The sequence below is a fragment of the Gobius niger genome (genome assembly GCF_951799975.1).
Source record: "Gobius niger genome assembly, chromosome: 2".
Lineage (NCBI taxonomy): Eukaryota > Metazoa > Chordata > Actinopteri > Gobiiformes > Gobiidae > Gobius > Gobius niger.
Window position 1 is genome coordinate 11,916,132 of NC_136853.1, and position 20,764 is coordinate 11,936,895.

General features: G+C 39.9%; 1 protein-coding gene across 3 annotated transcripts in view; it reads left to right on the top strand.

Annotated features, from left to right (window-relative positions):
• unc13bb (unc-13 homolog Bb (C. elegans)) overlaps positions 1-19,995 on the top strand; it is an 86,545-nt gene extending 66,550 nt beyond the window's left edge. For 2 of the 3 annotated variants that reach the window (XM_079582551.1, XM_079582553.1), the window contains 18 exons: positions 79-216; positions 1,642-1,772; positions 1,857-1,942; positions 2,481-2,607; positions 2,682-2,778; positions 4,594-4,737; positions 4,827-4,904; positions 5,014-5,091; positions 11,472-11,560; positions 11,637-11,783; positions 11,987-12,110; positions 12,375-12,428; positions 12,517-12,594; positions 14,164-14,311; positions 14,447-14,503; positions 16,084-16,176; positions 16,607-16,766; positions 19,261-19,995. In XM_079582551.1, the coding sequence (XP_079438677.1) occupies positions 79-216; positions 1,642-1,772; positions 1,857-1,942; positions 2,481-2,607; positions 2,682-2,778; positions 4,594-4,737; positions 4,827-4,904; positions 5,014-5,091; positions 11,472-11,560; positions 11,637-11,783; positions 11,987-12,110; positions 12,375-12,428; positions 12,517-12,594; positions 14,164-14,311; positions 14,447-14,503; positions 16,084-16,176; positions 16,607-16,766; positions 19,261-19,546 (2,115 nt within the window). In that variant the 3' untranslated portion in view covers positions 19,547-19,995. The remainder of the gene's footprint in view (positions 1-78; positions 217-1,641; positions 1,773-1,856; positions 1,943-2,480; positions 2,608-2,681; positions 2,779-4,593; positions 4,738-4,826; positions 4,905-5,013; positions 5,092-11,471; positions 11,561-11,636; positions 11,784-11,986; positions 12,111-12,374; positions 12,429-12,516; positions 12,595-14,163; positions 14,312-14,446; positions 14,504-16,083; positions 16,177-16,606; positions 16,767-19,260) is intronic. The other variant, XM_079582552.1, reaches the window with a different exon arrangement.
• The last annotated feature ends 769 nt before the right edge of the window (positions 19,996-20,764 follow it).

The window sequence follows — 20,764 nt, forward strand, 5'->3', positions numbered from 1 at the left end:
GTAAGCTTTTCTGTCCGTCTTGTTTGTCTATAAGGAGCGGTAACCATTAACCTTACTCTCACCTAAATGTATGTGCAGGTTCAGGAGCTGCAGTCTCCTCCCAGAGCCAGCCAAGTGGTGAGGGACTGCGTTAAAGCTTGTCTCAATTCAACCTATGATTACATCTTCAACAACTGCCAAGAACTGTACAGCAGACAGTACCAGCCCATGGATTCTGTAAGTTTCTAACAAAGAATATAGATTTGCAATTATTCTGGCAGAAACGTCAATTTCACTTGCGATTCAGTTCGTGATTTGAATATTTTATATGTACTGTAGCTTTATATTATGTTTTATTTTCCATGTGTCATGCTGCATATACTTCTAAAACTGCTGTGAAACAAGAGGCCAATCTGAAATAAAGAGGCATTTTAGGGAGTTGTCAGAATAACATCCGTAGTTTTAAACCTTCCCAAATGAACAGGCCCGGTGTGTCTCGTCCTCTTACTCTCCCTCTTTCAGCCTCCTGTGCTCTGACTCATGAAAAACAAACTCATTCACACCGAGGCAGATTCTGGACGCAGGGATTATTAAGCTGCATAAAAGCATTCTCTGAATCACAAGCTGTTTTCAGAAAATCCGCCCCATATTTACGTCAGAAACCAATTACTACAATAAGACTCAGATTTAATGTGTTGATGTGCACTTACGGCGATGATGAACAGAGGCAATCTTTTTTTTTTTTTTACTAAATGTGAGTAGCTTTCACTTTCTCAACAGGAAATAACAAATTGTTTCCCTGATCATTGTTTGTCAGAGAATGGGGTCCACAAGCTACAATCTTAAGTAATCTCAAGTAAAATTGTTCATTATTAGTTAAAGGTACACTGCGTAACATTTTGGACTATACTGTCGCCGGCATAAAAAAAACATGCTCCTAATGACCAGCTCGACACAGAAAATGCTATTACTACAGTGGTGTAATCAGAGAATGGATTTGGATGAGGACCCAGCCTGTTTACTACTGCCTTTCGTCACATCTCCATGGAAACGAGCTGGAGATGTACCCACTCCCGGTTAAATTTACAGTCATGTCTTAGGAGAGTTGAGCCTCATAAATGCTTGTTTGTACATTTATGAGGTATTATTCAATTATGAAAATATCTGTCATAAAATAAGTGCTTGTATTTCAATTTTATTTTTTGGGTAAAATTCTCCGTGGTGTGGCTTTAATTTTTGTGACCTGAAAAAAACAAAAAACAGCAACTCCTTTTTTTTTTAACTCTCTTTTAACTCTTTAACTCTTTCAACTTAATGTGGATAGTTATAAAGTAATGACAAAAATATTAGCCTTAAATTAGGTCAAACATCTGTATTTTACCATTGCATCCACCTTGATATTATTCATAGGTTGCGTCATCATGACATTTTTTGGGGAAGCTCATGCATTGTTCGACAACACAACCTCTGACATAGCAAATTTAGAGTCCCAGATTAATTTGTATAATGTAAATCAATCAAAGTTACTTCTAGAGCATTTTACAACACAGACCAAAGTGCTTTCTTAAAAACAATATATATATATATATACGTATATGTATTTACAAAAACTATTATGATATAGCATATGGTATTTTAATTACTGATCTCTGTCTCATTCAGAACAAAGAGGAAGTTCCTTTAGAAGAGCAGGGTCCGAGCAACAAGAATTTGGACTTCTGGCCTAAACTCATTATGCTGACAGTTTCCATCATTGAAGAGGACAGAAACTCATATACGCCTGTGCTAAACCAGTGAGTAGCAAACCGCTTATCAAATATATATATTTATTTATTTTAAGTTAGGCTTCTCAATATTTTTTCATGACTTAATTTCAGGTTTCCCCAAGAACTGAATGTAGGCAAAGTGTCTGCTGAAGTCATGTGGACGCTGTTCGCCCAGGACATGATGTATGCCATGGATGGTAAGCATTTGTGTTTTAATTGTCTATATATTCACGCCCTCAAACTATTTGTTTGCATGGAAGAGAGAAAGACTAATGCTAATAAAGCCATGAACATACACTATAGACTTGCAAACGATTGTGCATGTTCGTCGGTTAAGTTGCTTAGGCGTTGTGTACAACCTGAAGAACAAAACCTGTTTCCAATCTGCTCATTTGGTTTAATTACAGAAAATAGTGGCTTGTCGCTAGAGTTCAAATTAAGTGAACCGCAGTCATAGAAACTCCAAGTTACATGTTGTGGAAAAAAATGTGTGGATGTGTCTTCTTCAGAGCAATTTTGTGAATCAACACCTGGATGCCTTTCATACAATCACATGGATGTCCTGTAGTAAATACAAAACATAAAACCTTTTTGATTAAAACAATGACAACGCAAAGCACTTGTATCTTTAGAATTTGAGCTAAAAATTGAAGTTTTTAATGTTGAGCAAAAACACAATATTTATACGTTTGTAGTGTATTTGAGAAACACTGTTCAATATGTTCATTTCTGTAGAACACGAGAAGCATCGCCTGTGCAAAAGCACCGACTACATGAACCTACATTTCAAAGTCAAGTGGCTCTACAACGAATACGTCAAGGAGCTGCCAAACTTTAAGAACGTTATTCCCGACTACCCATCGTAAGTCACAGAAACAAATGTCGAATCTTCCCTTCTTTTTCGAAATGCTGATGGTCATTTGTTCTATTTTGTAGATGGTTTGTCCAGTTTGTTCTGCAATGGCTGGAGGAGAATGAGGATGTATCTTTGGAGTTCATGCACGGAGCATTGGAGAGAGACAAGAAAGATGGAGTAAGTAGATTCATGTCAAAATGGCGCTCAGTAGATGGAGGTGTTGGGACTAACAGTTGATGACCCCCATAATAACTATCATGGCTTACGCTTGTATTGTGCTTTACAAGACTGTGTAACAAGTTCCTCAAAGAGCTCCTCTGCTGTCATTATTCAATCACTCCACACTCGGTGGTGGCTACCGGATCATTTTTCTTAAGGCGAGACACGGCAGGTGAAAGTATTGATTTTTCACGTAGTGGTCGAAGTGGAGATTTTTTATCTATTTTCCTCCCTTTACATCTTAGTTTTCATGTCAGAGTATAAACATGACAAAACTCACCCCTCATGATGTTTATTTTATGATGTTTTGTCTGCGAGGTGGGGGAAACCCGGAAGTAGCTGCTGCGCTGCGTAGAAAGTCCATCTTTCAAGCGGGTTTTCATTCATAAATATTGACCGATTTTACATCCACGTGTGCTGCTAAGGGGCCCCGTGATGACGCTTCCACCCAAATATGGTATTTTTCCTCCTACGAGACGCTGGTGCAGAAAAGTCGGAGAACGGGCCGCGCATGCGCAGTCGCTACAAAACTTCAGGGCTGGTTTTCTCTGAATGAGAGAAGCTGCACTCGGGCAGCGAGTGAGCCCTTATAGTAGCTCCAACAGACCCCAAACTTTCCAGTCTGAGACCTAACAATATTTTGAAGGTTTTTTCAGAGGGATTTTTTAATATCTAATTCCTAGCCTGATTTATTCAGCTTTGAAACCTTGGAATTTGAGTTTTTACAGATTTTTTCACTGATGATTAGTTTATTGAAAAACTAAACAATATATCCAAAATCCCCTCTGAAAAAATCTTAGTTACTAATATGTCAATAAAATAAAACCATAACATTTAATCTGGCTCAATTCATTATTTTGATTTTGTTGCCCAAAATATATAGCCTGGCTAACACCAGACTAAAATCACAAGTGATATTTAGTCTGGGGACCACCAATTCATTTTCTCGTAGGAGAGGTGCGGTTTACGATCGTCCATACGCGTTTATTGGGCGATACGAAAAAAAAAAAAAAAGTCTCTTGCGTCTGCACGTAGCCATGGCCAATCGTATCATCGTATGAGATGACGTATGACGTACCCGCTGTAAACTTTTGAGCTAAATTATTTAGAACAAGGTCTAAAGCTTGATCAAAAAATACCATCGTGTCTGCTGCTGTCACGTTGGATCCGTAAATAAACTTTTTTTTATTATCCGTAAATAAACTACAAGCTTCCGTATATCGAATAGCGCGTCATCGTCTTGCCGTCCCTCCTCGTTCTGTGATTGGTTCCCAAATCCACCGGAGATTTCGGCCTTGGTCCCCAGGCTGTTGTGCAGTTCGAAATAATTCGAGCGCACGCAGCAGCATGGTGTTAGCCAGGTTACAAAATATAGGCAATTTTGGCCAATTTAATGCCCAAAATGCCTTATTTTTATGTGAAAACATAAAATGACAGAAAAAGTGCAATTTTTGTTTTTTTTTCTCATATTTATATCTGTGATGTTCAGCAAACGTTTGAAATTGACATCTCTACATTTATTTTCTTTCCCCTATTCACCTGCAGTGTCTCGCCTTAACTACTCAAATCAAGATAAAACATCCTAGCTAGGTACTCCTGACCAAGAGGCACTAGTTGAAGGATAAATAAACTGCAAAATTAAATATAATAGAATTTCAAGAGAATTTAATCTACAAATACAAAAAAGTAGTCTGTCTCTGGCTAGCTGTGAACAGTAAATCTCTTGTGCATCATTACCAGTATACGTTTTTTTAAAACAATGTATTCGTTCAGTTCCAGCAGACGTCCGAGCACGCCCTGTTTTCCTGCTCCGTGGTGGACATCTTCACACAACTAAACCAGAGCTTTGAGATCATCAAGAAACTGGAGTGTCCAGACCCAAAAGTCATGGCACAGTACAGCAGACGATTCTCAAAGGTGCATAACCTGCGTGTGTGTGTGTGTGTGTATGGCTTGAGGTTTTATTCAGTGCTTGTATAATCCTAAAGCATGTTTCTATTGTTCAGACTATTGCCAAAGTCCTCCTGCAGTACAGTGCTATTCTAACCAAAAGCTTCCCCACCTACATTGACAAAGAGAAGATTGTAAGTATTCATTAAAAGCTGCATTTCTTTCAGAGCAACAGTCATTTTACAAACTTTTACATTGCTTCCTCCGTCGGTGTAACCTTGTTGCCTTTCTTTATTCCTGCAGCCTTGTGTCCTGATGAATAACGTCCAGCAGTTAAGAATCCAGCTGGAGAAAATGTTCGAGTCAATGGGTGCCAAACAGGTATGCAAAAAGACAAAGGATTTCGCCGGAAAAAAAAAGAAAGAAATTAAATATAGTAATGCCTACCTATGAGACTTATGTGTCGAAGTGTATATGACAGGTTTGACAGCCCATTTCACCAAGATTTTGCTATTGGGTATCCCGGGTGGATCCTTTTTTGTCATCATTCTTCGGTCACCGTCAACCACACTGTTTAAGGGCCCTGAGCGTGTTCAAGTTGTATCATTGGAAACTGCTATTTTCTCTCTTCCTATGTTACAAACTAGAAACACATGGAAATCTGCCTTATGCACTTAGTAATGGGCAAAAGACATACTGTGAAGTAAGGAAAACTTGCTGACTAACTAACCATATGTGTTTTAACAAAAAACTTCTTGTTTTGTTTGTGTCAGGTTGCAACACAGGAAGCAATGGTATGTACATGGTTAAATGTACATGAATGCTTTACGTACGGTCTTTTGCTTGTAGCGTCAGACTTCCTGTGTTATGCATAGGAACTGTCTCCTCTAATATCCGTCCTCACATGCATCATAGAGATCAGTCCCAGTCCCTCCGGTCCCTCGCCCCGTTCAGTGGAAACACCCGCGACTCTCCGTCTCTCCAAAACCTCTGACACAAGGGTTATAAGATTCAAAGCGGTGTAGTGGTAGTTTTATCTGTAAGGATATAGCGATGTGAAAAACCTCTGGGGTGCCATTTCCTCTCTGCATCTACATGAGACGGCAGGCTTTACCCTTTCCCTCCCACACCAAAACAACAGCACAACATTAAGAGTGTGTGGATTGTATCGAAATGACTATATCGGATGATTTGATATCGCATGGAGAAGGGTTGAATCCCTACGTGTCCTTTGTAGACGCACTCTTGTTGGATTGTAGAATAGCTCTGCAGTAGAATTTGGCCTTCATAGATTTCTGAATTATGCACACTGAATTATTATTTTTGACATCATAATTAAAGCAAGAGGAGTTGGTTGGGGGAGAGGAAGAGGAGGATGGTAATGAGGAGGTAGGTATTGGATAAAATGTGTGGTATATTCGAGTATAGAAAATACATAGAAGTGAAGCAGTTATTACTTAACATGGTTCAAGGTCTGCACAAAATACTTAAATTATACTGCTCTGAAGAATCAAGAGGCTCATATTTTGATATCCTACCATAGTTATGTTTATTTGGAAAATTTCAATTCAATAATTGAAATGGCTAAATAAATGTAGTGCAGTGGTTCCCAAGCTGTTTTTGTCTCCTGGCACCTTTAAGTGTGGTGTTAAATTGCGAGTACTGTCTACGAGTAATCCTAGAAAGTTAGCAACTGCTACACCTGGTCACACAACTTATATGGTTGCTATTTTGGTGACTTTCTACCTCACAAAATCTGAAGTCACTGTGAAGCCCATCTGTTGTGACAATTACACTTAGAGATGCATCAATCCAGCTTTAATTCTACCGATACCCACACTGGAGGTTTGAGTACCTGCCGATATCCGATAGTAACCGATACCAAGAGACTTTCTTAAAAGTGACTGCAGTGAGTTAAAAAGTTGGTCCTCTTTTCTCCTGTGTGAGATGAATAAAGTCAATAAGAATAACTAGACTTTCCTACTCTATTATGACCGGCTATTTAGGTTACATTTTTATGAACAACTCACATAAATTGATCTGATATTTACAACTTGAGCATAACTGATATTTGATATCAGTTATTCTTTAAAGAGGGGGTATTATGCTTTTTTCAGCCACATAGCACCAGTCTATAGCACACTACAATGATGACGAAACCTTCTGTTGGTCTGTCAATGCAGTAAATTAGAATAACTGCCTTGTATAAAATTGCTCTTTCAAAATGGCGTAGCAAATGGCTTGAAATAGGCCTCTGTCTCTTTAAGAACCTCTGACCCTTTCAGACACGCCCCCTCCACACGCTGTCTGTGGCATCACAACAACACTGCGCTCGTTGATGTCTCAACAGTATTGAAACTACGATCGGTGCATTTTATTTTTTATTGTTGGAAAGGAGCTACTGTTTATCACTTTGTGAACAATGGCCACACAGGATATTATTTGGAAACGAACCTTCCACACAGGACGCTTGGAAGGGGCTCTTGCCTGAAAAATAACTGCTGTTTGGAGGCTATCTCTTTGCATCTGCCATGCCCTATGGATCTCTAACTATACCCCCATGGACGACACCAGGATCTGCAGGAGCCCATACCATTCAAAGACGGACATTATCTGTGCAGGTGGACAATGGTTTTTCGAGGTTACCCGTTAGCTTGTTATAATCGACTACAGCTCATTGTTGATGAAAAGTCTGTAATAAACCACAAATGTGTAAAGCCAGGCTCATTGTGTGATCATCGTAAAGGCTGCTTCGAGTAGTTGCCGGCTTTATTGACGTTATTTGTGCATAATATGCTGCCTGTTTTCAATGAATGTTGTGAAGGTGAAGGTTGTTAGCTTGTCGCGGCTAATAGTGCCTTAGCTCCGGGAGAAAACCACTCGGCTACGACTCACTGTAGATGAAATGTGAGCAATAAACTACACAATCAACAAGCCAGGCTCCGTGTGTCATCATCATAAAGGCTGCTTCAAGCAGTTGCCTGTTTTAGTGACGTTTTCAATGCATAATATGCTGCTTGTATTCAGTGAATTTTCCCGTTAGCTTGTCGCGGCTAGCTTGTTAGCTCCGGGAGAAAACCACTCGGCTATGACCCATTGTAGATGAAATGTGAGCAATAAACTTCCAAATCAACAAGCCTGGCTCCGTGTGTGATCATTGTTAAACGGTTCTTTATGTGTGTGGTGGTTTTATTGACTTTATTTGTGCATATTTCTCGTTTTCACGTGATGACTCGAGGTTTAGCTTAGCATTAGCTTTCTCCGGAGGCTCTGTGCATCATCAAGGCCCAGCGCAGAACCAGACACTGAAATAAGTGTTCTTGTCACCGGTTTTAATCCTGGGTGTTTCGGTAACAGAAACACTGATGTGTGTCTTTGTAAAAGTCTGCTGTGGCTCTGTTTCACAACACATGAAGCTAATCCTCCATGATGACTCTGTTTACATCTTAGAGCTAGACACTGCGGGAGGGGGTTCTGCTGAGGAGCAGTGGTTGGTTACTCGGCTGGTGACGAAAGGTCGGAGGCGTATCCTGGAGGTCGAGGGCGTTTCCTGAAGGAATCAGGCGTTTTATCCCTAAAATGGCCGCCATCAGAGTTTCTACAGATTACTCGAAAATACGTGAATGTGCCAAGGCAACACTTCAGGCATGGTTTTAATGAGGGAATGACTTAATAACATGATGTAAAGCTTGAAAAAGTCGATTTTGCATAATAGGCCCCCTTTAACAGAATTTCATAAACTAAAACACAAATACCACTCCAGCAGCGGCTATTATCATAGCTTCTGTCCCAGCCTTGTTGACGTTAGCTTCAGCATACCGCCGCTAGCATTAGCATACTGTTGCTAGCTGCAGTATTTTTTGCAGCGAAAATACGTTTGCAACAATTGCATTTTCCTTGTTCTTAGCGTCAAAATGACATACAACATGCCCATATTCACCAAGATTTGGTTGGTGAAAGTTGTGTTTTTAAAGCGGTGAGTGCCAAAACTGGTATCGGTTCAGTATCGGATATTTGTTGATGTTACCAGATATGTTTTTTTTCCGATACCACTATCGGTGCATCCCTAGTTACAGTTATTATAACTGTAACTATAACTATTATATATACACTTTCTTACTGTTTTATTCATACAATGTGAAAACTAAAGTCTAAAGTCATTAATTTTATTACAAAGAAGTGACCATGCCACTAATTGGGAAACACTGCAGGATCATTTTAATTTTGTGCAGTCCTATTTAGATCCCTAGAAGTTTACAGGTTACTCCCATGTAGTTTTTAGGCTAATTTAGAGTACTCTAGTTTATAGATTAAAATTTTCATGGAATGTTCTTTCCACTTTCCACCAATGATTATCATATGGAAACAACAATTCACAAATAACAATAATGCAAAGCCTATAGCTTTGTAGCTAAAATATGAACATTTCATAATCGTTCTTTACTGGAAAGAAGAAATTCCCTTGTCAAGGTGCAAAGTCTGATCTTTACTGGATGTTATACATGAGTAGGAATGGTTTTATATGCACTTTTCCTTGAATTGACCTCTGTGGTGGTTGTTTTGTGAAATCCTCTCACCAGCCTCTAATCCTTTACTTTAATGTCAACAAGTCACGTTTATTCATTTTTACTTTTTCTTTTCTAGCGCAACTGTAAAACGTTAAACCTGCAGGCAAGTTGCTTGAATATGCACGCGTCTTTATGACATGCATATTCACAATCTGTTTCTTCTGTCAGGAGAAACGTACGCTGTTGCTTAGTTTATAAAATATACATTATAGTTACCAGTTCTGTTATGTGTTTTTTTAGTCCGATGAAAGTGAGGAAGAGGTCAAAGAGGAGCTCATATTAGAAGTTGAGGTTTGTGGAGCACAGACTTAAGTCCTCCCTGGTCCTTTCTTTCCCCCCGTGCTGCCACATTTCAACCAATTTGTGATGTTTGTGTTTAGTCCAACACCTGGTTTTTCCTCCAACCAAAAAAATACCCATTTTAATTTCCAAATGAAATTCCTGGCCTTTATAGCGGTTGAAACAATATTTTTGTTTAACTCTTTTCTTTTCTTTTTTTTTTCTTTTTATTTAAGTCTGATGAAGAAAAGGTGGGTAATAAATATCAAACAATTCTTATGTTAAAAAAGTGTTATAGAATAATATAATAATAATAATATATTAGAGTAGAAGTTTTGGAACATTTTCATTTTTTTTATTTTTATTTTATTTTATTTCTTGCTCTCAAAGACTGACGACCCTGTGAAAAAGGTATGTTGTAAAAATGTAAATAATCCCAAAGCCAGTCAATAACAGTGTAATTCCCAATACTTATTAGTTATTTTCAAAGTCATGGTTAACAATTTTTTTTTTGTTTTTTTTTCCCGTGTTACCTTTTTGTGTTGAACCAGATTGAGATAGTATATCAGGACAAAAAGGTGAGTCTAGGTTGAGCTCTACACATATATTTATAGTAGCAAGGCAATAAGAACTCTTTATGTGTTTGTCCTTCCCCTCAATCTTGCATCTCACCTAAGGGAGTGAATTAAAATGCTATTATTGATCTAATGGTCCTCAAATAGATTTCATCAATGTCCCCTTAAGGAAGAACTTGTTTAGATGCCACTATAGACTTCCAACTTCCCGTGTTTTTGTCCTTCTTTGCCCCTAAGCATCCTGGTATTTGTAATTCACAATGCCCTCTTGTCTAGATGGGAAACCTGGCTTTGACAACATCACCAGTCAAACCTTGTCCGGTCCTCTTGTGGTATTACTAATAGGATTTCTCATGACTGTAAACCTTTATTTTTGTCAATATTTCTCAGCAGCACTTCCTTAAGGGCCTATCTCACCAGAGGAGAGTTGTGGAGACTGCTACGACTGGCAGGTCTCCTTAACTCGGATTGATTGTGCGCATACAAAGGCACTGTCTCACCGGCCTGGAAACTTCAGTTCACTCGTCACGGAGATGTCTCTGAGGCGTCCCCTGGAGATAAGCCGAGTCTCCAGGTAGTCTCGGTCTAAACAAACAGGTTCAATTTCAGCAGAGTCGCCAAATGGTCCCTGAGAGGTTTACACAGTCTCAAGCAGTTGTGGCAGTTCAAAGAAGACGTATGGAGTCTCTTTGAGATCTCCTTGGTATCCGACAGGTCTCGGAGATATTGCAGGGGACGTCACAGAAACATCTCACTGGTTGAGGAAGACGAATTGTATTTGCAATGCAACTGCTTGAGACTGTGCACACACCTCCATGCAGTCTCTGCTGAAGTAGTTTTTCACCAAGACTACCTGGAGATCCGCCTTATCTCCAGGGGACTCTGAGACATCTCCGTGACCAGGGGCAACTCGAGTCTCCAACTAGTCTCCAGGCTGGTGAGATGAGCCCTTTAGTGTCACTGGATGTTAAGCAGATTTTGGTTTAACGGTGCCATCTGTGGTCCAAATCAGAGTATACCCCAGGCATGAAAAAGCCATCATGCCCCCTTCGCTCACTTTACAGTCTGATGAGGGTGCTTGAGGATCTCTATGGCCTTTTCAATCATGATAGGAAGCAAAGTGCAGGTCAAAATGGGTCAAAGAAATTCTATTAATAATGCTGTGAATACCTTTATCCTTTGAGGTTTTCTTGTTGTCTGTTCCTTGGGCCATAATTGACCTTATGAAGTTGATGTGTGTAACCATGTTCATCCTTACAGGTTTCGGACTAGCCAACACACCTTTTACTTCCTTGTTTTGCCTAAAAAATGAACAATTGGTTGTCGATGTGCTCCGTAGATGGACACCGAAGCCAGTGACCTCCTGAACGACCTGCAGGTGAAGCTAAACAACGTCCTGGATGAACTCAGCAGCACTTTTGGGAACAGGTAATGTGTCGAATGTTACAATATTCACTACATGGAAATAAGGTAGTGTGGGTGTGATTGTTCTGTTGCTGCTCAGTTTCCAGAGCCAAATCCGTGACTGCATGCGGCAAATGGCTTCTCTGCTGTACCAGATCAAGGGACCACTCAATGACAACACCAGGAACCAAGTGGAGGCAGATTCAGACAACATGCTGAGGCCGCTTATGGACTTCCTGGATGGAAAGTGGGTGATTTTTAATTTCTTTTTAAGGTTAGGTGGCATAGATTTTTTGCATAGATGTCTATAGTTTTGTGTATGATGCTTCTGAACTGCTTTATTAGCGCTCTCATCTCAGGTTCCACAGTATCGTACGTGTCTACCTCTAGAGGCGATTGCGCTTTACTAAAAAAATGTCTTCTGAACTTGTGCGACCATGTGTTTTGCAGACTGACTTTGTTTGCCACTGTTTGCGAGAAGACAGTGTTGAAACGGGTGCTGAAAGAACTGTGGAGGATAGTGATGACGTGCCTCGAGAAGACCATCGTCCTGCCACAAGGCAACGACACCTTTGTAAGAAAAACAAGTCATTTGTCATTTAGAAATCGTACAGTGAGAGTAGAATTTGAAATAGCTGTATCATTTCATCATTAAGAACTTTTATGAATGTTCAAAAACAGCACAACTGATCAAGAGCCGTTATGAGCTCATGTCCAAATGCTCTCGTTTTCCTTTTTTGTATGATTCCAGTATTTGATGATCGTGGTAGAAGACTGCTACATCGCAAAATCATTCCTGAACCAACTGTAAATGTTTTGTTTCTTTTTTTTCCCCAAGGGCGCACAAATCCTCTCCGCTGCAAAAGAACTGGGCCAGCTTTCCAAACTCAAGGTAAGGTTTCTTCTTGCTCCAAACTTTTTTTATTGTTACTTGTAGTACCTTTTACCCGTACACTGATAGTTTGTTCTTGGTTTTGTAGGATCACATGGCAGGAGAGGCTAAAAGCTTGTCTCCACGGCAGTGCGCTGTCATGGACGTGGCATTAGACACGGTCAAGGTCAGTCCTAATGAGCTGTTGGCTTGTGCCGTCTTATGGCTTTTATCCGACTGCATGGACTCCATTCTCATGCACATAGGGTAGGGTTGCATTGTCTTGTACAGAACATTACTCCCCCCTGTTCGGAACCACAAGCTGGAGTTGGCCCTCCAACCTCAAAACGCACGTCAGAGTGTAGACTTGGATGAGGTCTGCGATGTACTGTGGGGCCAGTCCATTCAAAGTTTTATAAACAAACAACAACATTTTAAACTCAATTCTAAAACGTACAGGTCGCCAGTGCAGCGAAGCTGAAATAGAGGTGATGTGTTCACGTTTTCTAGCTTCTGTTAAAGAGGGGGTATTATGCTTTTTTCAATCACATAGCACCAGTCTATAGCACACTACAATGATGACGAAACCTTCTGTTGGTCTGTAAATGCAGTAAATCAGAATAACTGCCTTGTATAAAATTGCTCTCTCAAAATGGCTGTAGCGAATGTCTTGAAATAGGCCTCTGTCTCTTTAAGAACCTCTGACCCTTTCCGACACGCCCCCTCCACACGCTGTCTGTGGCATCAGTGGGGAGGGGGTTCTGCTGGGGAGCAGTGGTTGGTTACTCGGCTGGTGACAAAAGCTCGGGGGCGTCTCCAGGAGGTGGGGGCGTTCCTAGGAGGACTCAGGCAAACCTATCCCTAAAATGGCTGCCATCAGAGTTTTTACAGATTACTCAAAAATACGTGAATGTGCCAGGCAACATTTGAGGCATGTTTTTAATGAGGGAATGACATAATAACATGATGCAAAGCTTGAAAAAGTCAATTTTGCATAATACCCCCCCTTTAAAGTCGGGCTGCTGATTTCTGGGCTAACTGCAATCGAGAAAGTACTTTGTGGCCAATGCCTGAATAAAGGGCATTGCAGTAGTCACGCGAGAAGAAATGAAAGCATGCACGACCTGTTCAAGCAAACGTAAAGATAAAAAACGGTTTCACTTTTGATAAAAGACGAAGATAATGAAAGCTCGATTTAAAAAGCCATTCACCTGCTTGTCTAGTTTAAGATCGCTGTCTTTGGTGACGCAGAAGCTGGTGAGAATCTTTTGGGGCCCCCAAATTTTTTTTTAAAAAATTGCATGCAAAGCAACATCTAGATATGATGATAGGCTGAATACTGGTTTAAACTGGTATTTGTCCAAATAAATGTATTTTTCTTTCAAAATTATTTTTTTTCCATGTACTTGTTTAGATAAGCTTTGGGGAACCACAGCACTAGTGAATGGAAAACTCATGGGATTTAAAAAAATTAAAATATCAAATTTTATTGTCTATTTATGGCTTGCATAATGCTTACATACGTAACATTTTGGTTTTGGTTTTGTAAGACTGAAGATTTTGGAAATGGTTGTCGTGTCACGTGACTAAAGTCTGAAATCTGCACAATGACCACTCTTGTTGTCACGATTCGTAACTTATGATTCGATGTGTTTGAGATTTTTCAATGAAATTATAAGACTAATGACCATATATATAATGACTATATGACTAATTACCATTGCACTTATTGACTTTTGTTTTTCTTGGTTCTCAGCAATACTTCCATGCAGGCGGGAATGGTCTGAAGAAGGCCTTTTTGGAGAAGAGTCCTGAGTTGTCTTCACTACGTCACGCCTTGTCTCTTTACACTCAAACTACAGACACACTCATTAAGACCTTTGTGACGAGCCAGCACGCTCAAGGTAACGTTCTTCTCTGAGTGAACTGTTTAAAACAAGTCCTACAAGTGACCATTTGAATGCATAAAAGTGTTTTGTTATTGTTTTTGCTTGTACTGTAATGTCTTTTTTTAATCCTCTTTCCTGCTTCGGTGCCAGTGCACAATGGAAAGGGCATTAGGTTTACTCCTAGTGAAAAAATACAGCCCAGCAGGGGTAGGTCATAATGAAATCATCCCCCAGCATGCTCTCCCTCTGTTGTGTGTGAATGATTGGGACTTTCCCTAGTGCCTACTCGGCATGACTCAGCTCCTGGTGGACATTTACCTGCATGGTTTTCAGGCTTTTCCACTTTGTGCAAATCTCTTGTGTGGACCAATAATGTAAAAGTGGCCAGGGTAACACTTCATTTTACACTACCCCTGATACATTGTACCTGCCACATTAAGTACAATGTAATGTGCTTTGAAACACTGTGTAATAACTTGTATCTACAGGTTACACACACAATGGAATAATGTGTATTAGTACTTTGGAGGTACATAATGTAATAAGACATAAAGACCCAAACCTTAAGCCCTAACCCTAAGGGTCTTATTACATTATGTACCTCCAAAGTAACCAATACATATTATTCCATTGTGTATGTAACCTGTAGGTACATGTTTTACACATTGTCACATAGCACATTGCATTGTACTGAATTTAGTTTGGTAAAATGTATCAAGGTCGTGTAAAATAAAGTTGCCATGGCCAGTCACATAATAACAACCAATCACTTTTTTATTGTTTTGCTGAGTTTAAATGTAATAATCAATTAATAGCATAATAACATGTGAATAAATTACCGACTTACGACAACATGGTGACAATTATTGATTAGAACAGCAATTACTAACTATGTGGATGTTGCTGGAGAGCAGTTTCAGCACTGTGTTGAAATAGAAAACTGGTCCAGTTGGCTTATGTGCTGTGTCATGAGAGGGCATAACAACAGTTACAGCTGTGCTTTTAATTCGTCTCATTTGGTAATGCGTGCGATAACGGCAATGGAATTCGACTTAACAATTCTGCCATTCAAAAAAAACATTTCTGACAAAACTGCTCTCTCTGTCCAAACCATCTTTTATACCAATAAATGCAGTCATTTTGATATAAGCCATCATATTGTTGGTGCAAAAAGAAAAAGTTGTTACATTTTTGGTCCTTGTTCTTGTATCTTGTATCCTACATACCTACAATCAAGGAAGGAAAGCCGAGCCATAGGGTCAACAGACTATTGGCCGCTGATTCACCAGAGAGTAAAGACAGTCTGCCCTCTGAAATGCTCATAGTATACATGTTTTTACTGCAGTAGTTGCTTGTAACATTGTTGTAAGTAGCCACTATTATTCTCGTTTTGCCTGGCCACTCTTGAGAAACTCCCTCAAAATGTTGCTGTGACGTGTGTTGTCTAATGTAAGGGGCATTAGATGAGGAACAAATTTACTTTTTAGATTTCTCTCACTTTACCTTGAGTAATAATATCGCCAGAACAATAATTTAAAAGCTTCCTTTGTTGTTGTTGTTCATTGTTTGGGGTCACAGCACGAGTGAGTAACCTGCCCCCCCCCCTTTATCTGTCGTAGAAAAGCACTGGAGCCGAGCAAAAAATACTCTTTTTGAGCAGAGTACGTGCAAAGTACTAGTACTAGAGGCAAATGTTTTTTTTTAATCAACCACTATATGTGCCTATACACAACCAAATGTTAATGTCAGTGTATCAGTGAAATGTTAACTGAGATGATGTATTCTAGGTTCAGGTGTGGACAAGCCCATCGGTGATGTATCTGTCCAGATCGAGCTCTACACTCATCCGAAGAGTGGGGAGCGCAAAGTCACTGCCAAAGGTTTGCCTCAGTTATTTCTATTTATAGTTTCTGTTTTATATTAAACTGACTTTTTCAGCTTATGATAAGACCATTGTACATTTTCCCACGTTTGTAAAATCATCCCTTGAGTTGTGTTTTCTTTCATACACACTCTTTTGACTAATCCTGCATATTTGGTGCATCTCCCTTTATAGAAGCTGCCCTTTTAATTTGACATTTTTTAGCTTAAGTTAAATCTACTTACGATGCCAATTTTTGATAAAAACCTAAGTAACAATGGGTAAATTATGAATGTGCTCTGTTGAGTTTAATTCATATCGGATCATCTTTGTGCATGTTAATTGAAATCCTTATATGGAAAAAGATGGCGTAATACCTTATGTATTTATAAAATATAAACATTTTTACTTTTTAATGTAACAACTGTTATTTTTGTGTGCTGCTGCAGTTGTCGGGGCCAGTGATTTAAAGTGGCAGACATCTGGAATGTTCCGGCCATTTGTGGAAATCACCGTGATCGGTCCTCACCTCAGTGACAAAAAGCGCAAGTTTCAAACCAAGTCCAAGAACAACAGCTGGTCTCCCAAATTCAACGAGACATTTCACTTGTAAGTACATTAGACAATCAAACTCAATTGTTATGGTCGGCTTTCATTTAGACAGCACCAGGGCTGGACTGGCCATCAAGCTCCACAAACGGCCCACAACCCTCACCCTTACTGTCAAATGTAAAGGTTTGAAGGGTGTAATTACATCTTCTGTCCACTGGAGCAGTCTGGTGATACTTTATATCCTTCTGTTGGCATGCTCTCTTGAGTTATAGTTATAATTCACTAATGTAATGAGCAGTGGGGCCAATATCTTGGATAGGCCTCCCGTTAGTCCGGCTCAACAACATTACATTTGCCAATGTAGCCTAAGGGAAAACACCATTTATGACCCAAAGAACCTTAGACTTCCATTTTGAGATAAATTTATGGGAGATTACGTGTAGATTACCTCGTTCTCCCTCCCAATGTGCACAGCTGGGAAGTAGTTTCCTTTACAAGCTACAAAAATGAACCTGTACCTGCATTTTATCATCCTTCTCCAAATATTATTTTATTTTATTTATTGGTTTATTTGGTCGGGACAGTGCATGTTAATGAACATACATGGGTCTCATGCATGTAAACAAGCCACACCGGATTGTAGCCTTGGGCTAATTTCCATCCGTCGCCCCCCATGCGCGCTCACAAACACACTCTCATTCAACCTGGCCTATTGTTCATGGTTTTAGTGGTAGGGGAAACCGGAGTACCTGGAGGAAACCTACGCAGACACGGGGAGAACATGCAAACTCCACACAGAAAGGCCCCGTCCCTGGTGGGAATCGAACCCCCCGACCTTCTAGCTGTGAAGCACGAGCGCTAACCGCTGTGCTACCATGCCGAATAGCAATTATTGTAATAATTGTCAGCAAGTTTGCAATTAGACCCCCCTCCCAAAAAACAAAGAAACAAACTGTGCAGCCCTAGTGCATAAGACAGCAAGTGATTTGATTTGTTACTTATGATGCAATTCAATAAATATTCAGTTATGATCTGTCATTTGCTCCACTTCATCTTCATCATGCTTCTTGATGTAAGGTGCAGAAATCATTTTCATGTCAGCAGGGGAACTGTCTGCAGGCTTGCCGACATGAAAATTATTTCTGAGGAAATTTATTTCTGAAGAAATTATTTCCGGGGCTGAATGAGACACCTGTTAGATGGATTCCATGAGCTCAGGAAGATGAGAAAACTTATCCAAACAAAATGAGGGAAGGAATCATTTTTCTTCAAGTTTAATGTCAGGGTCTTTAATACTAAGACCCTGTATAAAAAACATGGCTTTAAGAGGCACTATTGTTTGTTATTGTATTATTTTTTATATGGAAAAAAAGCAAAACATTTTTTGGCATGCATTTTTTGTCTACATTATTTTTTTACCCCAAAATTGTCCAGCTCTAGTGGATAAGAGGCCAAGGGATTCTGATAGGTGAAGTGCAGACTCAAATTTGTCATTCGCTTCACTTCCCCTTTACACCAGGCTTACACTACAAACTGAACAGGTAAGGTGCGAACACTGCAATAAATCTTATGTCATTCAAATCAGTATTGTAGGCTCACATTCAGCCCTGATGCAGTTTGGGTCATGAGGCCATTCAAAAGCCGCACTAGTTTATTTTTGCTGAACGCTGCAGAGGGCTGTGGCGCTCTCTCATCAAGCCAAGGGAATGAGACAAAAAGGAAGTTAGGTGTGAGCCTAGGAAGACAAAATGAGCGTGTGAGCGCATTGTGCTAATATTACAAAGTGATCACTGAATAGAAGCAAGGACCTTCTCGAGCAAGTAACAGGTGAATCACGATTAACTTAATTTCATTCTGTAGATTTGTGATTTTTTTTTTTAAAGAGGGGGTATTATGCTTTTTTCAATCACATAGCACCAGTCTATAGCACACTACAATGATGACGAAAAACCTTCTGTTGGTCTGTAAATGCAGTAAATCAGAATAACTGCCTTGTATAAAATTGCTCTCTCAAAATGGCTGTAGTGAATGTCTTGAAATAGGCCTCTGTCTCTTTAAGAACCTCTGAGCCTTTCAGACACGCCCCCTCCACACGCTGTCTGTGGCATCAGTGGGGAGGGGCTTCTGCTGAGGGGCAGTGGTTGGTTACTCGGCTGGTGACGAAAGCTTGGAGGCGTCTCCAGGAGGTGGGGGCGTTCCTAGGAGGACTCAGGCAAACCTATCCCCAAAATGGCTGCCATCAGAGTTTTTACAGATTACTCAAAAATACGTGAATGTGCCAAGACAACACTTCAGGCATGTTTTTAATGAGGGAATGACATAATAACATGATGTAAAGCTTGAAAAAGTCGATTTTGCACAATACCCCCCCTTTAAATGTAGGTACTAGGTTATAAAAAAAAATCTTGAGCGAGGAAGAAGCAGGATGATCTTGTTTAAGTTGGCAGTGACGTTGCCCTGCGTTAGATATTGATGACTTAAAAGAATAGAAAACCGTTATTGTGTACCATGCACGATGATGATGATGACTCTGTGTATGATGTTTTCCCAGCATTCTGGGGAATCAGGACGGCTTCGACTGCTACGAGCTGCAGGTGTGCATTAAGGATTACTGCTTTGGCCGCGCGGACCAGGTGGTGGGACTAGCCGTCATCCAGTTGAGAGATATTATGGAGAAGGGTAACTGCGCCTGCTGGTGTCCACTGGGCCATCGCATTTACATGGACGATACTGGCCTCACCGCAATGAGGATCCTCTCCCAGCGCTCCAATGACGACGTGGCCAAAGAGTTTGTCAGGCTCAAGTCGGAAACACGCTCTGCAGAGGGGGCCAGTTGAAAAAACGTGAATCATCCTTAGGTGTCTTATATTTGTTGAATATTTGCCAAGTGTTTCCTCACAATGTTTCACACTCTAGGTAACAGTAGGTCATAGAAAGCAAGCGTATAATCGACCGTTATTTTCTCCAAACCACGTGTTCTGTGATTGTTTTTGTCAATTACATTTTTTTAGCTGATAAAAATGAAACAAAACTCCACATATAAAAACACACAAAATCTATAAAAGGGAATCAAAACTTACTTACAAATAAAGCTACTAACAAAAGTTACTAGTTGTGACTAAGATTCTACGTGTCTCGGTAAACTGTCAATTCAATTTTGTATTAGTTTTCATCAACTTCTACATACTAAACCAAAGTGAACAGTTTGAATTGAATTTGTATACCTTTGCAATCAACAAAGTTTGATATATTTTCATTTGAATGACTTTGGCTATTTGTACATGTAGTAGAGTCATTTATAAACAATATTTTTTATATATACGATTTAGGTCACTAAATTTGATGGGGAAGTATCTTAAACATGTCAATCCTTACCCGTATGTTGTGCAGTAACCTTTTCTGACTGTGATCACGTGTTTAATGCCTTACTCTCATGCTGTGAAAGTTTTCCACATGCCCCCATTTGTTCTTAAACTGACGTGGAGGTGAGAACGTGTGTGATCAACGTCGTCATTGCTTGTTTATGATTGAACAATTGGTAGCTATAGAATCCAACCTTCGGGTTTTCCCTAAATGTTCAGCTTCTGAAGAAGGTACTTAAGAGTTGTTCAGTTGTGCCTTGCAATGGATGCCATCCTCTCTGGGAAACGTGGGTATTATAAAAAAATAAATACAAAACGTAATAATATTAACTACCTAATATAGGCCTGTACACAACACACAATATAATACAATGTTGTGTTTGTATTTATCGTGATTTTATTTTTTTTACACAAAGTATTTATTATTTAAGATGTTTACTGTCTAAATGTGTCGGGGACCTTGCACAATAGTTGTAAGAAACTAAATTTACATTATGTATGAATGTAGGGTTTTGTCATTTGACTGTGTTGTTCTGTGGACGCCGCAAGCTAGTCTTATGGCAGATTTTTCACACCCGCTTCCCAGATTACTGTAATCGGAGCAGGCATCGCCGCCACTCACAGCAAATGGGCGACTTTCCGAGCCCCAGATGAACGCCATTGCAACCCCCACCCCCCCACCAGAGCCGTGGG